Source organism: Cibotium barometz, chromosome 17 (assembly GCF_041138505.1).
Source record: "Cibotium barometz isolate CiBa-2024 chromosome 17, ASM4113850v1, whole genome shotgun sequence".
NCBI classification, from domain to species: domain Eukaryota; kingdom Viridiplantae; phylum Streptophyta; class Polypodiopsida; order Cyatheales; family Cibotiaceae; genus Cibotium; species Cibotium barometz.
Window position 1 is genome coordinate 37,098,258 of NC_141062.1, and position 15,515 is coordinate 37,113,772.

The 15,515-nt window shown below is 45.0% G+C and overlaps 1 protein-coding gene across 3 annotated transcripts in view; it reads right to left on the reverse strand.

The window, feature by feature from the left end:
• Positions 1 to 12,803, reverse strand: part of LOC147629956 (uncharacterized) — a 50,120-nt gene extending 37,317 nt beyond the window's left edge. Inside the window, exons 1-2 of one of the 3 annotated variants that reach the window (XM_086811501.1) lie at positions 12,641 to 12,774; positions 12,437 to 12,545 (exon numbers count right to left, since the gene is read on the reverse strand). Coding sequence is in view for 1 of the 3 variants with exons in the window: in XM_086811498.1 (XP_086667624.1) it covers positions 12,641 to 12,730 (90 nt within the window). In the remaining 2 variants the exon portion in view is untranslated. Of the gene's footprint in view, positions 1 to 12,436; positions 12,546 to 12,640 lie in introns of all 3 variants that reach the window. The other 2 variants (XM_086811498.1, XM_086811499.1) reach the window with 2 other exon arrangements.
• Positions 12,804 to 15,515: the final 2,712 nt, after the last annotated feature.

Here is a 15,515-nt window from a genome sequence, read left to right on the forward strand (position 1 = left end):
GTCGCATGTAGTATCATACGTGTCAAATCCCCACGGATCTTCCCTCGTGATCGATCTTGGTTCGAAACTCGAATCCTGCAAACAAACGAACAAACGAACAAACAAGCAAGGGGGTGCAGGCCTGACTCACCTCCCAACCATGACAGCCGTGGGCAAGCCCACAGTCTTGGCTGTCCCCACCGAGCCATGAGCTGAGCTAGCTAGGATGACGTATCGACCAATCTCCTCCTCGCGACGTCCCATACCGCCACGAAGCTGCCCTCGCGAGCCTCGAGATTGCTGCCGGCCTCGACTGCACAAAGCAGGTGCACGTCTGCACTAGATCCAGGCTCCAAGACCATAGAGCTCTCACAAACTCGCGAGACTCTCTATAATCAATAACTAACCTTGGCCACCCTTTTATAGGCTCTTGGCCGGTCATCGGGCGTCCACACTTGGCCGCCCGCCTGTCCATACTTTGGTGCCCGCCCGTTAGTATATCCCTAACTCAGCTCGTCAATCAGCCTGCCTAGTTCCAAGCTTTCCCAAGCCTCGAAACTAGTCTTGCATGCGTATAGCACACGGTAGATACACACTGTGCACATGACATACTCCCCTTCCTCTAAGAGCTCACTCCTGAGCTCACTAAAAAGCCAGGGTAATCTCTCTGAAGAGCAGTCAATGTCTCCCATGTAGCGTCCTCTTCAACACGATCCTTCCACTTGATCTTGTTTTCCGTGATAAGCGTATTACGCAATCGTCGTTCACGAAATCCAAGAATCTTTTCAGGTTCGTGCGGAACAAATGTCATGTCCTGGACATCTATAATTTCTTGAGGAGTAACTAACTGATCTGCTCCACCCAGTACTTCCTTAAGTCTACTGACATGAAATACAGGATGAACTTTCACATGAGAAGGCAAATCCAATTCATATGCAACTGAACCAATCCGTCGTGTAACACGAAATGATCCACAATATCTAGGGGATAATTTCGGAGATCTACCTGTTCGTAAAGTCTCGGAATCTTTCCGAACTCGCAAATACACCATCGTTTCTTCAGAGAACTCTCTAGGTGAACGATGTCTACTAGAATAAAACCTGTCTCGGTCTTAAGCACTTCTAATAGATTCCTTTGCAACTTGTAACATTTCCTGCATATCTTGCAAAAAATTACGTGCTGCATTATGCTGAAGTCCTGAGAATCCTACTGTAACAGGTGATCTTGGTTGAAAACCATACATAAGCATGAAAGGACTAAACCCTGTACTCGTATGCTTAGTACTGTTATATGCAAATTCTAACATAGGAAGATAATCCTCCCATGAACTCTGTCTTTTGGATACATATGCTCGAAGCATATCCTCCAAAATCTGATTCACTCTTTCAGTCTGGCCATCAAATTGAGGATGATCAGAGGAACTTAAATTCAAAGTTGTTTCCAACTTCTCAAAAACAAGTTTCCAAAAATCACTCATAAACTTAGAGTCCCTATCACTGACTATGTCCTGCGGTAACCCGTACAGTCTAAACAATTGCTCAATAAACTGCCGAGCTAATTGCGTAGCTGTAATAGTCTTCCGGGTCGATAAAAATCTAGCCATTTTTGTCAAGCGATCTACCACAACCCAAATAGAATCATGGCCGTGATGTTTTCTTGGCAATCCGGTAATAAAATCCATGGAAATACTTTCCCATTTATTATCTGGGATTTACAAAGGATGCAACAACCCAGCCTGTCTAAAGCGTTCAGCTTTATTTGCCTGACAAATCTGACACTTGAGAACATAATCTTCTACATACCCTTTCATCTTCGGCCAATAAAAAGTGTGTTTCACTAATGATAGTGTCCTGTGTACCCCAGGGTGTCCAGCAGAAGGGGCGTCGTGACACTCCCTCAGAATCTTGGACCTAATGTCCGGGATCTGTGGTACACAAATTTTGTCATTACAGAATAGCAAACCATTCCGAATCATCCACTGACTTCCTGCAGCCTGAATAGTAGACTGCTCAGTCACCAAGTCTTGGTTAATCAATAAGCTCCCGTCCTGGATCTTCTGCCAAAATGGACCAAAATAACTATCAGTCTTGCAAAGCCCTCTCAATGACTGAAATAAATCAGTAGAAATCTCGGTGAACGACAAAGAATTCATCTCACTAATCCGACTAAGCGCATCTGCAATATTATTCATGGACCCTTTCCGATAACGGATCTCAAAATCAAAATCTTGCATTAACTCTGCCCAACGAGCTTTCCTGCCTCTCAAATCATCCGCATCACACACATACTTGATTGACTAATGATCACAAACTTGGAGCCATATAAATAATGTCTCCAAACCTTGAGAGCATGAATCACAGCATAAAGCTCCTTCTCAAGGGTTGGCCAACGAGATTGAGTGTCGCCTAGCTTTTTACTTTCAAAAGCAACCGGTCTACCATCTTAAAATAAAGCAACCCCGATAGCATAGTCACTGGCATCAAGTTCAAGAACATAAGGCCGACTAGGATCAGGCAATGCTAAGATAGGTGCTTCCTTGACTTTATCTTTCAAAAGTCTGAAGGCCATATCCAAATCGTTATTCCAAGTGATAGGCTGATTTGACTTACGACCACGACCTTTCAATAAGTCGGTCATCGGTAGTGTGAGCTGAGAGTACTCCCGTACAGATTTCCGAAGAAAAACAACAAAACCAAGAAAAGAACGAAGTTGTTTCACTGTTCGCAGGATAGGCCAGTCCAGAACCTTCTGAACTCGGTCATAGTCAATGCTCAATCCATCTCTAGTGATCTTGTGTCCCAAGTAAATGATGTCGGTCATATAGAACTCACATTTACTTAACTTAGCATATAGTCGATTCTGTCTTAAAATAGCTAAGACAATCGTGAGGTGTCTGACATGATCCTCGAGAGTACGACTATATATCAAAATATCATCCAAGAACACCACCACAAATTTTCCCAAATGTTCACGAAAAAGACCGTTCATCATTTGGCCGGAGCATTGGTTAACCCAAAAGGTAATACGAGAAACTCGTAATGGCCATACCTAGTCCGAAAGGCGGTTCTTTCGACGGGAGGCCAAGTGGGAAGAGGAGGGCAAATAAGAGGAGTGGGGTGGGCCAAGGGATGGGTCGAAATGTGGGGGGGGAAGGGATGAGGTGAGGCAGAAGGGGGATGATGGGTGGGGATGGGAGAGGGTGGTATTTATTTTTGGAGTGTGGGGATTGGGAGAAAGAGGAGCGAGTTAGATAAGGGGAGCGAGGGAGCGAGTTGGAAGAGGGGGTGAGTTGGAAGTTTGAGAGGGGTGAGTCAGACAAAGGGGGCAAGGGGTGAGCCAGAAGATGGGAAGGCGAAAAGTCACAAAAGGGGTGGTGAGGGGGAGTCATGAATACGTATCTGGTGATAGCCAGTACGTAAATCTATCTTCGTGAAATATTTCGCTCCTGCTAACCGGTCAATCAGGTCATCGGATCTAGGGAGGGAATCAATACACAATGGAAAGCAGTATACAAAGAAGAATCCATTATATTTCCAAAATCAATGGTATTTACAAGAGGTCCCTGAGAGGGATGGATACAATCACCTAAAATACTATACTTGGTGTCCCTATGCTGAAAAGAAAAAATATGACTAGACCAATCTATCTGGACGTCAAGAGTCTTAAACCACTCATTTCCTAATAACAAGTCTACATTTCCCAGATGCATAACATAGCATTCCAGAGTATCTTGTAGTCCTGAATCTGGATTGGAAGCATCTCCACCTTGCGATCCCAAACTTGTCTTCCCACAGGTAGACGTACCTCATAGGTATGGTCGCTGAGTGTCGTATCAAGACTCAATTTCTGCACAAGTTTGTAGTTAACAAAGTTATGCGAACTGCCAGGGTCTAAAAGAATGTGAATTTTATGGCCATTCACTTCTCCATAAACTCAGAACAAGTACTAGGGCAAGAAAGTACAGTAATTGACGTACCTATCAAAGACAACTGGTTAGCTGCCTTTGGCTTGGGTCCTGCGTTTGACTTGGTACCCTTTTGCTTCGGGCACTCGTTACGCATGTGTCCTTTTTCTTCGCAGATAAAACAACGTCCTTCCTTCTTAAGCTTCAAAGCCCTAAGGAGTCGTTTCTTCTTCGCTGGTGTCGAACTTGAATTCTTCGAAGGTTGGTCCGAAGACTTGCCTTCAGTCGTGTTAGCCATAGGTGCGGAGAACTTTCGTTTATGCTTGTTCCCCTGCTCGGTAACGGGTTTCGACTTGGAAGAGACCATCGTATCATCATAGATACGAGCTAAATGAATGGCCTCGTCCAATGTTTTACATTTTACATTTGTTATTTTTAACATGTAAACGGTACGAGTCTGGTAAACCAGCTATGAAAAACCCCAAAAGAGTAGTGGGATCCATCTTTGTAGCTTTCATCTGCAAGTCACGAAACTCCTGGAGGTAGACCTCATAAGTGGGGTGCTGCGAGATCATGGTCAAAGCTGAAAACCGGGCAACAACATCGTAATCGTCCTCTTTCTTGAGGAATTCTTTCTTGAAAACGTCTTCAAATTGTGCCCAAGTCGTTGGCTTAGGGTTGAGTTCCTTCCACCAAAGCAAAGCTTTGCCGGACAGGAAACCTGCTACTAATTGGATCTTCTTTCCATCATCATATGGATGAAACTGAAAGTGAACTTGCCACTTGTGTAGCCACGTGTCCATGATCTCCTTGGTTCGCTGCTTTTGCTCGCCCTCGAACGGTTCCGGAGTAATATTGGGGCCTAAAGCTGAAGCCAAGGTATCCATACCCGAGAAAGTAGAGAGGGTAGTGGTCAATAGAGCGATGGAGTTCTGCAAAGCTTGCATCTGGGCTGCGATTTGTGCCTGATGTTCCGTCGAAGAAGCTTCGAGAGCTACTTTGAACTCTTGGAGATCTGATTTTGACACAAAATCGTCAAAAAGATCGGCATCGGTACCTTCCGTAGCCGGCAAGCCTTCGCGTTCCACAAGGGGCTCCAACTCTGATTCTTGGGTCGACATCGTGAAGAGGGTACGTGGAGAGAAAATTCGATCTTTGCACAATGAAAGTGCGAGCGAACTTGAGAGCTTGAGAGCTTGAAAACTTATGAACTTGAGAGATGTGTGGCAAGAAGCCCACTTGAGGGGGGTTTATAAAGGTTTCCCAAAAGCCAAAAATCTCGAAAAGCTAGGCTTAGCTTTTGCTTTAGCTTTTGTGTTTTTTTTTTTGAATATATATATATATATATATATATATATATATATATATATACATATATATATATATTCTTTTTCCTTTAAAAAAAAATAAACACCTTTAAACTTTGGAGAGGGGATGACTTTTAAACCTTTTTTTTAATTAAAGTAAAAAAAAACGAAAGCCCAAAAATAACGAGTGCTTTCCTTGTTTTTTTTTTTCTCTTCCCTCCAGGAATAGTTGCCGGCGTGCTGGCTGCCGTCGCTGGAACTGCCTGCGCGTGATGTCTTGCCGGCGCTTGCTTGCAGACAGGCGGCCTACAGTGACTTGCGCCACCTTCTCATAGGCTTGGCCATAAAGCGCCTAGCGTGGACGCTGCCAGGGCTGGCTGCGCAGGCCTGGCCTGGGCGCTGCCTGGCTGGCTGCGCTACCTGGCTGGAGCGCCTGCGTAGGCCTGGGCTGGCCTGGGCGCCTGCCCGCCTGGCCTAGGCGCCTACACGGCCTAAGCCGCCTGCCTACCCAACCTTGGGCGCTTGCGTAAACGTAGCCGGCTGCAAGCCTGGCCGCCCGTCACACTTGCCCAACGCACAGGTGCTCATAACCAGCAGTTCTTCACGACCATGCGCCTGGCTCACTTCCTCTCGCTCTCTCTCTCGTTCACCAAAAAACCACAAAAAGCAAACTTGCGTTTTTTTTTTTTCCTGTTTCTCTCCCTGCAGTTCATGCGTATGACTGCACACACAAACAAGCCTCTTCTTTGCAAAGCAATCAACCCTACTTAACTACCATCTCCCATCAACATGGGTGTCTTTGATGAAGATAAAAAACACATACAAAATCTGAAATCTGCAGTATGCACAGAAAAAACAGCAAGCTTTTTAACACATACCGTTCTTCGACCTCTTCTTCTCTACCTACCGACTTGCTCGTTCACGAGGTATGCTCTGATACCACTGTCAAATCCAATACCACTGTCAAATCCACACGGATCTACCCTCGTGATCGATCTTGGTTCGAAACTCGAATCCTGCAAACAAACGAACAAACGAACAAACAAGCAAGGGGGTGCAGGCCTGACTCACCTCCCAACCATGACAGCCGTGGGCAAGCCCACAGTCTTGGCTGTCCCCACCGAGCCACGAGCTAAGCTAACTAGGATGACGTACCAACCAATCTCCTCCTCGCGACGTCCCATACCGCCACGAAGCTGCCGTCGGGCGTCCACACTTGGGTGCCCGCCCGTTAGTATATCCCTAACTCGGCTCGTCAATCAGCCTGCCTAGTTCCAAGCTTCCCCAAGCCTCGAAACTAGTCTTGCATGCGTATAGCACACGGTAGATACACACTGTGCACATGACAATACGGTCCCAATCATAGGTTGCTAGGGAGAAAGAAAGAATGATATTAACATCTCACACCGTGAGGTCGCATGGCTCTCTCCTGATCCATCAGTCCCGACGGATCTCATATGGGCTGAGAGTCGGCCGGGGCTCTTTGGTAGGGCCAAAGAACTCGGGGATATATGTATGTATGGTGTCCTGCCTCTCACGCTGCTACCATGGTATTCTCTCTCTCTCTCTCTCTCTCTCTCTCTCTCTCTCTCTCTCTCTGGTGACTCAACTGTAGTAAGTATAGTCCCAGACATCTCCATCTCTAAAATGCATAACCGATGACAAAGGCCCGAAACCCTCCCTAAAGAGACAGCGGTAACGTCCTCATATCTCATAGTGAACAAGGCATATAAGTATGTAGTGCTCCTCTAATTCTCTCACCCCAATGCTACATAGTCTGCATACCAGTCAATCCTATGGAATGCCCTCTACTCTCCCTATCTCAATCCAAAGGCCATGCCACGACACCCTCTAAGATCCTCATGGCATGGGACATAGACAAGTAGGCCTCAGGATGAATCCATCCCTAGCCTTCAGAAAAAGTCTAGGCAAGTCTAGGTCTAGGTAGTAGCGTTGCGGCCCAGTTACAGCTGGAATATTTAAGGCAGTCATTCCACAATAAGATCTCTAGTATGCGCCAAATGAAAAAGAAAGAATTAAAGTGGAATGACTTCTCCTGGAAGTATTGGAAGAATCGGCTCGAAACAAGATCCAATGCTGAGAGGAAGCTCTAGCAAACATGAACATAGTTGACAAAACCACAGCACTGGTCAGTTCACTATGGGTTGAAATTCAGCAGGAGCAAGTTTCCTTGTTAGTCGGACCAAGAGTTGAGGGAGTTTCCTCCATGGTTGGAGAGCTTCAAGGATCGAGCGTTTGAGCTAGTGAAAGACCAAGGTAACAGGGACACCGGCGACAAGCATGGGATAGACTGATGTGGTAGACCGAAGTCAACCAAGAGGTGCTATTGTCCCATTCTATAAAATGGATGCAAGTCTCCAAGGACCAATGAAGCCTCGAGTTGATGACAACATCGATAGTCCACAATCATCATTTTCATTCTTTGAGTTCACTCCAGTAAAGAATAAGGTGAATACCAGTGTTTCCTATGTCAGCAATTCCAGTAGAGTAAGCATTGGAAGTAGAGCCTAAAGATGCGGTGCAGTGCCTACAGTTTGACGTCAAGGATGGAGACATTTCCTCAATGTTGTCAATCGTGTTTCTAGAACTTGGAGTCACACGCAATAGTAACCAAATCTTACTTAGTTTTTTTTTTGCATATATACAAAAGGGAGATTTCAAACCAAACAAGTGCCTTGTGCTGCCAACAAGGTCCCATATGAGTAACCAGATTTTAGTTAGTTTTGTGATATCACATAGTGTCATTCCAATACTCAACAGGAGATTGGAAGGACAAAAGCGAGTGGATAGATAGAAGTGGAGCAAAGGTGAATTATGTTCCTTTGTGCTCCAACTTAAGCAAGAAGGGATGTCACGTGCACCAATTATTTGGGTAACGCATGGACATAATTACTGGATATCACAGGATCAAAGCTCATGCTAGCTATGGAGGTTTGAAGGTATCCATGGTGTGCCTGTGGGACACCAAGTGGACAAAGAAAGAGAGGTGCACCAAACAAGAATGATTGTATTAGATAATAATACTCCCACCATGTACAATGCTTTTATAGGCACCATGGCCTTATCTTCTAACCCTTACTAAGTGGTGGTTCACACCTAGAGTGTTAACACCAAAAGACTCAATAACCCTTTCACACTACTTAGACTCCGACTATTCCAACACCCCCCTCCGGAGCGAAGGTGGTGAGACCCAAATGCAAAAGAAGCAACCAACCTCCAACTCCATCACATCACTGCAGAGAGGCGAACTAGCCATGCTATTCCCTCAATCGGCTTATGACTAAAGCTGAGATTATTGCTTCGTCTCTCCAGCACCCCCCCCCCCCTAACTGGGAGAAGAATACATCTTTTCCTTATATAGCATCAAGGCATTACAACAACTCCAAAAGACATCCAAAATATTCAGATTTTGGGGGACAACCCGGCCAAAGAACCCTAGACTCAAACATAATTAAAAGATGATTTTGGAAGTTTGAAAACTTCTCATAGCAGAATGTCAATGATGATCTGATGCAGTCTTCTTGCCTCTACGTTTCCAAGATTCTAACACTCGATTGTGAAGTGTAGGAAGAGTACTTGCAAAGATCAGATTTTTCGTAATGATGCTTGGAGTACTGATGGTTACAATCTTTTTAGGCATGAAAGCCAGGGCAGAGAACCCGAGAGAATGGATGAACATCTCCGTGATATTTTAATATGATCACTAAGCACATGTGCAAGCTGTTGCACTGGTGAAGCAGAGGAGCACCAAGTAAAAGAAAAGCTTTGAATTTTGACCAATTTTTATTTTACCTCATACCAAACTTTGCAGATGATGACCTGGATTGATTAAAAAGCGCAAGACTTTGTTGATGATGCAGCAAGACAAATCAAGTTGACGTAGACGTCGGAGTCGCACGTAGTAGTAGGTGGTGCAGAGGACCACACTAGAGCCAGCAGCTTCGATAACATGGACTGGCTGAGCGGCGGCTGTGACAAAGGCGGCTGCTGCTGCTGATCAAGAGACAAGGTGGTGGGAGAGGCTGCTGAGCATGGGGAGAAGGTGAGGCAGGGCTGGAGAGTGCAGCCAGGAGGAGGAGAAGCATTTGCAAGAGAAGAAGGCACCCCAATGGAGGGAGCAGAGCGAGGAGCAGTATATTGCCAAGGAAACATGCACAGGTGGCGGCGTAGTCCAGAACAGAGTGGGGCTAGCGAGGCTCAGGCCACGTGGGCAGAGAGGCAACCGGGAGCAAAGCAAGGTCATGGCAAAAAAATGCTGAGCCAAGCAAAGTCTAGGGAGCATGGCTCGTGGGTGGCAGGGAGACACACAGGAGAAAAAATGCAGCGTGTGCCTCATCAAAAAATGCACAGCAGCCAGTTCGTGATGGGAAAATAAAAAACACAATGACAATGATATTATCCTAGCTCTGATACCATAAAGGCTCATGCTAGCTTATGTTTGAAGGTATCCATGGTGTGCCTATGGGAGAGAAGCAAGTGCAAGGAGATGGAAGCTCAAGCCATGGAGATGGATGGACAGAGAGGAGTAAGAGAGAGAGAGAGAGAGAGAGAGAGAGAGAGAGAGAGATGATAACACACAAGGGAGAGAGAGTTGCACCAAACAAGAATGATTGTATTAGATGATAATACTCTCACCATGTACAATGTTTTTATAGGCACCAAGGCCTTAGCTTCTAACCCTTACTAAGAGGTGGTTCACACCTAGAGTGTTCACACCAAAAGACTCAATAACCCTTTCACACTGCTGAGACTCCGACAATTCCAACAATAATCCTGCAGTTTAGGGGCAGTTTTCGGCAATGTAAACCAGTATGGCCAAGGAGGCGAGGGTTGGGCAGACTGTTAGCCCACGATGAACGCATCAAGTTACTTTTATGACATTATTCAAAAGCTAACCAACTGGAGTAAGGTGGACAAGAATTTTGCATTAAAAGTGGGAGATGCAAGCCTGAGCCCTAAATCAGCAGTTAGCAACCCCGACTAAACATGTTTTCAAACCTGTGCAGCATTGGAGCAGCACAGTCAGTAGCATACCTCAATAGCTTAATGCTTTACATTCCAGAGTCCAGATCCATTGTAGATATTCATTCAATTAATAGAGGCAGTAGATTAGGTAAATCTCTTCGCTTCTCTCTGCACATATTTAATTTGTGCATTGATTTGCATCAATTGCAACACCTAATCAGCATGCTTCTGCATTTGCATGTAACAACACTCATGCGGAAGAAATCAAAACTGTAAATCAGCCTCGGCCACCACCCCTTTATGCACATGTACCTCCGTGGCCTTGTATCCTCAGACCAACATCCACCAACTCCATGTTGGACTCCAATGCTTAGCCCTCCTGATGGAGACCTTCTTGTGGAACATACCCAAGAAATATGTTCTATGATACACCATAGCAAAAACTCTGCCCATGTCCACTCAGCATCCAAGAAATCAGCCTCCTGTGAAGACACCAACTGGGACATCCTACTATGGTGAAGACACTTCTTGCCCTCCTTAGTCGACATGTCCTCATGCAGTGCTACAATGATAAAAATTGAAGACACTTCACCCAATTTTGCAAATGGATTTGAAAGCCTTCCTGTATTGGCACAGAAACTAAAGCAAACACAACTGAAGCCAACAATTCTCCACCCAACTCCTCCAATGGCTATGAAGACTCCCTCAAACACCTGGCTAGAAGTCCTCTGTATGTGACTGCGGCTTAGGGGAACAGTTGGCAAAAAAATCCCACCACTCAGCCAGCCTCTACTTGCACTCTACATAATCAGGATAATGGTTCTTTGGATCACATGGCCATATTGTGAGATCCCATAAAAAATGGCTATGAAGACTCCCTCAAACACCTACGTAGAAACTTCCTCCGTATGTGACTGTGGCTAAAGGGCACAGTTGGGAAAAAAAACTCCCACCACTCAGCCAGCCTCTACGTGCACTCTACATAATCAGGATAATGGTTCTTTGGATCACATCACTCATGAGATCCCATAACAAAATCTCCTACAGCCTGATACAAAGCCAAGAGACTTGCACACATCTCCTCTCCACACATTCTTTGGTCAGACGACTCCTGGTTTTCACGAACAATGTGCTCAGTGCAGTCACACTTAAAACATTGACAGACCAACCGCGAGCTCTTGAGAGTGTCATATCCATGATGCTCCCCCACTAGAACTGTTCTTATGCTGTGGGGGTTTAACAACTCTGTCCTTGAAAATCTCATTGCCCTTCTCTTGCTGGACTTCAGCCCCTAGCACTTGGGACTTTCCAAATTCTTGAGGATCGTAACAATATGCTCTGCAACCAAGAGCTCACATGGTTGGTGTGCACGAATATCTATGTGCAAGGAGGGCTTCGAGCCATTCACAAAATGCTCTACTTACTCCAAGGGTGAAACCGTTGTATGGAACAACAATAGCAGCCACTTGAAGTAGGTCAGGTAGTCGATTACCCACTCTCACTGCATGAAACTCTTCCATTGCTTCTGCAAACTGCAACGGTAATCAACAGGAGTGAATTCCTTCAAAACTATGGGACCATAGTCATCACAATTTACCACCGCATAGTGCTTCATGTAGCACAGCTCCTCTCAACACAGCCCGCACAAGGTGCAACTAATAAGAATCAAATCCGTGATTGCAACAAGAGTGCCCATAGGGTACTAGGAATGATGCCGGGCACAAGAAGACCACAGTTGGACTGGTTCGGGCACCAAACAGCTGTGTTTGGCTGTTGGATGCGTGTGAACAAATGGCAGACAGGCCGGGCAGCTAGGCAGGCACACCGGGAACGTTGGGCAACAACTGACCAGAACCTTAGGTGGCTAATAGGGAAATAAATAGCACCCCCCCCCCCAAAAAAAGACACAATCTTTCTTCCTCCATCACAAAAATTATGCAGCCTATAGGAGCTCTGAAGCGTGATTTGAAGGCGTAAGCAGCAAATCTACAGCCAGCATTTGGCATTATTTACGTTAGTTCATCTCTTGGAAAGATGTTCAACCATAGTTGTGGCATTCTTCTTTTGTACTTGTGCTCTTAGGATTAGTATAGAGATTAGTAAATAGGATATTGGGAATGATTCAGTTTGCGTGCCTGAGTCTTCTTCTACCATAATCACTCTGTTAGACACTTGCATTTATCCCAATACTTTTACAATGCCTACATCATGGTATACACATTAGACAGTACAACGCAGGGGGGGATGTCCTAGAACAAACCTCCCAAATGATAGTTGTGGGCAGTGGGCTACTACCACTCAGAGTTAGTATTACAACACGCGACCCTTGTTGATAGCAATGGTGAACAACTCCCCCGAGACAAGGCAGACTACATCATCCAACATAAAGCGGGATTCAAACAACTGTCTTTCGCAATGACCCAAACTTGAACTTGTTCACAGTATGTATATCATGATAACGTACCAGGCTCCGCAGAAGCTCAGACCTGCGGGGAGAAGCGGAGGCCAGCACAACTCGCTTGGTGGAGAGGAGAGGCAAGTGCTGTATCAACATCTCCTACCCCAAAAAAGACCAATTCTGGTTCTGGTATTCATACCTTGTCTCTAATTTTGGAGATTTTTGGTCGTGCAGGTGTAAAATGATGGGAGCCGTTTTGTGTTGGTAAAATTCCACTTTCAAATTAATGATCTTGCTATTAAAAAATCACAAGTGATAATAAAGTGTTACATAGTTGTTGAGTTTTTGTGAACAATGAACGAGATTAATTTTCTGAGAGGGAAAAAAATTTATTGAAGATTTTTTTTATAGAGAGATTAGGTGTGGGAAAACTGAAATGAATGGGTCAAACAACTCTAAGGTTGAATTTCTTAATAAGAGCGTGTGTATACATATTAGCATATAGACACATAGAGAGTCTTATATTTGTATGTGTGTATACATGTTAACATTGTATACATGTTAACATATAGACACATAGAGAGCCTACAATATTTATATGTATACACACACAGTGTCTATAACACTTTGTGTGTATATACATATAAATATATACATAGAGAATCTTACTGTGTGTGTGTGTGTGTGTGTGTGTGTGTGTGTGTGTGTGTGTAGAGAGAGAGAGCGTCTCTCTCACACACGGAAGAAGAGGAGTTGAATTCATGTGAGGGCCTGAGCACGGATATGGAGCAGCTCAAGTCTGCAAATGACAAGCTGGGAGAAGAGCTGCATACTTCTAAAAAGACTGGTTGGAGATAGTGAAGAGACAAGCTGAGAGAAGAGCTGCATACTTCTAAAAAGACTGGTTGGAGGTAGTGAAGAGACACAAACCCCGACAAAGCATTACACGTGAGACCCTAGAGGAGACGTGGGCTACAGGTGGGAACTTCCCCCAAGGCAAATGCTTTGGCACTCGTCCAAATGTTGGATGTCGGGAACCCCCCCTCCTCTTTTGGCAGGTACATGGAGAGCAAGGAAGGACATGGCACGAGAATGGCCCCGTTTCCTCGATTTTGCTAGTAGACATACCTTCTTGGGTGGGCTACCCTCAAGGGCACATAAGTTTACATAGGGAATGATCTCACCCCGACTCAAGTGGCACACTAGCGGGAAAGCAATGGTGACTAACTATTCATGAGGCCTGCAAAGCGGGCAAAATGGGTGGTGTGCAAAGATGGCTGAATCACTATCACTAAGCATCGCCCCAAATAGGGTCACAAGGTCTATGAGACCAAGCACCTGAGGTTAGTAGTATGGAACTACAATGGCACCTGTGGTCGGATCCATGAGATTTGAGCAAGACTCTCATGGGCAGGGATGTCATTTACATACTCGTCAGAGCCCTAAGAGAGGTTTACCATACATAGCAGGGTTCAAGTGGTGGGAGTCTAGCTTTCTGAGGCGAGACCTGCATATTAGGAGGAGTACATGGCTCAGGGAGGGTTCAAGTGGGAGTCCAACTTTCCGAGGTGAGACCTGCAGATAAGGAGGAGGACATGGCTCAGGGAGGGATAGCTATGCTTTTTAGACCCCACCTCCAACTCTCAGCATCGTCCGGAAGAACTCATGGGATCTTTCTTTGTAGGTCCACACCACAAAACTTTGACCCAAACCATGTCCAAGTCCATAGCTCATAAACTTTGACCCAAACCATGTCCAGGTGCCAAAAATTGCTTAAAAATGGTCCAAAACCCCTTCACAACTGCCCATTTTGTGTCCAAATATAATGGCTTGCTAGAAATTCTTTTGCATATGAAAATTGGCTATATTTTGTATAGAATAAAATGGATCAACATGAAGCTATGATACCAATGAAACAAAGGGAATGGATGCACTCAACCAAAGTACCATGGTTGCACTCATAATGGAGAACCACATGCACTCATAATGGAGAACCACATGCACTCATAGAGGGAGAACCACTGTAACCATGAACTAGGAGCTCCAAGGTTCAATGATTATTAGCATCCAAGAATAATACCTACAACCTAGCCCTTATTATCTTTTATACCTTGGGCCCATTTCACACCATCTTCTCCATGCCCAACTTTTAGCCATAGGCCCATCCCTTAACCTAATATATACATGTCCATAGGCCTACCACACACACACACACACACACACACACACATACATATATAGACATATACATATACATATGCACACACACAGACGCACTCTTTTTTATTATTATAGCAATAATATATTACTAGTGGGAAACCTTTTGTACGAGGTGAAAACCCACGAAGGAATATGCACTGTACAATGGTGAGTTCCAAAAGGACCCATACTAGAGTTCCTCAGAAAAACAGTCAAAGAAAAGTGAGAAAGTTTACAAATCAACATCATGGCTCGCATAACAATAGTGCAGTGTCTGTCGCAAGGAGAGCCTGAAGAAGGAGAAGGTGTCTGACATATGCTATCTAAACATGAATCGGTTTTAGCTGCTCCAAATTGTCCACAGCCAAGAACTGTACCCAAGAGAAGAATGTAACATAAGGCTAGAGCACAACTGTCAGCACTCCAAATATCCAGAATTGTTTCCCAAAAAAGTGTGCAGGAAATCTAATGTGCAAGCAAACTAATATCCTGTCCGAGAGCAGTCTAGAATGTGCACAGGTCCAAAGAAGGTGCGACACCATCTCAATCTGCGCACCACAGCGGCGACATGACGAGACAAATACATCGCGAGTGCAGGAGCACACCCACACTGGGAGAACTCCAAGCATACATCTCTAGAGGAACATGCGTTCTTTCAATGGTAAGATGTGCCTCCATATCCCTCTTAAACATTTCCTCCACCATAGTAATGGTTTTTGTAAGTGCCATAAATCATTACATA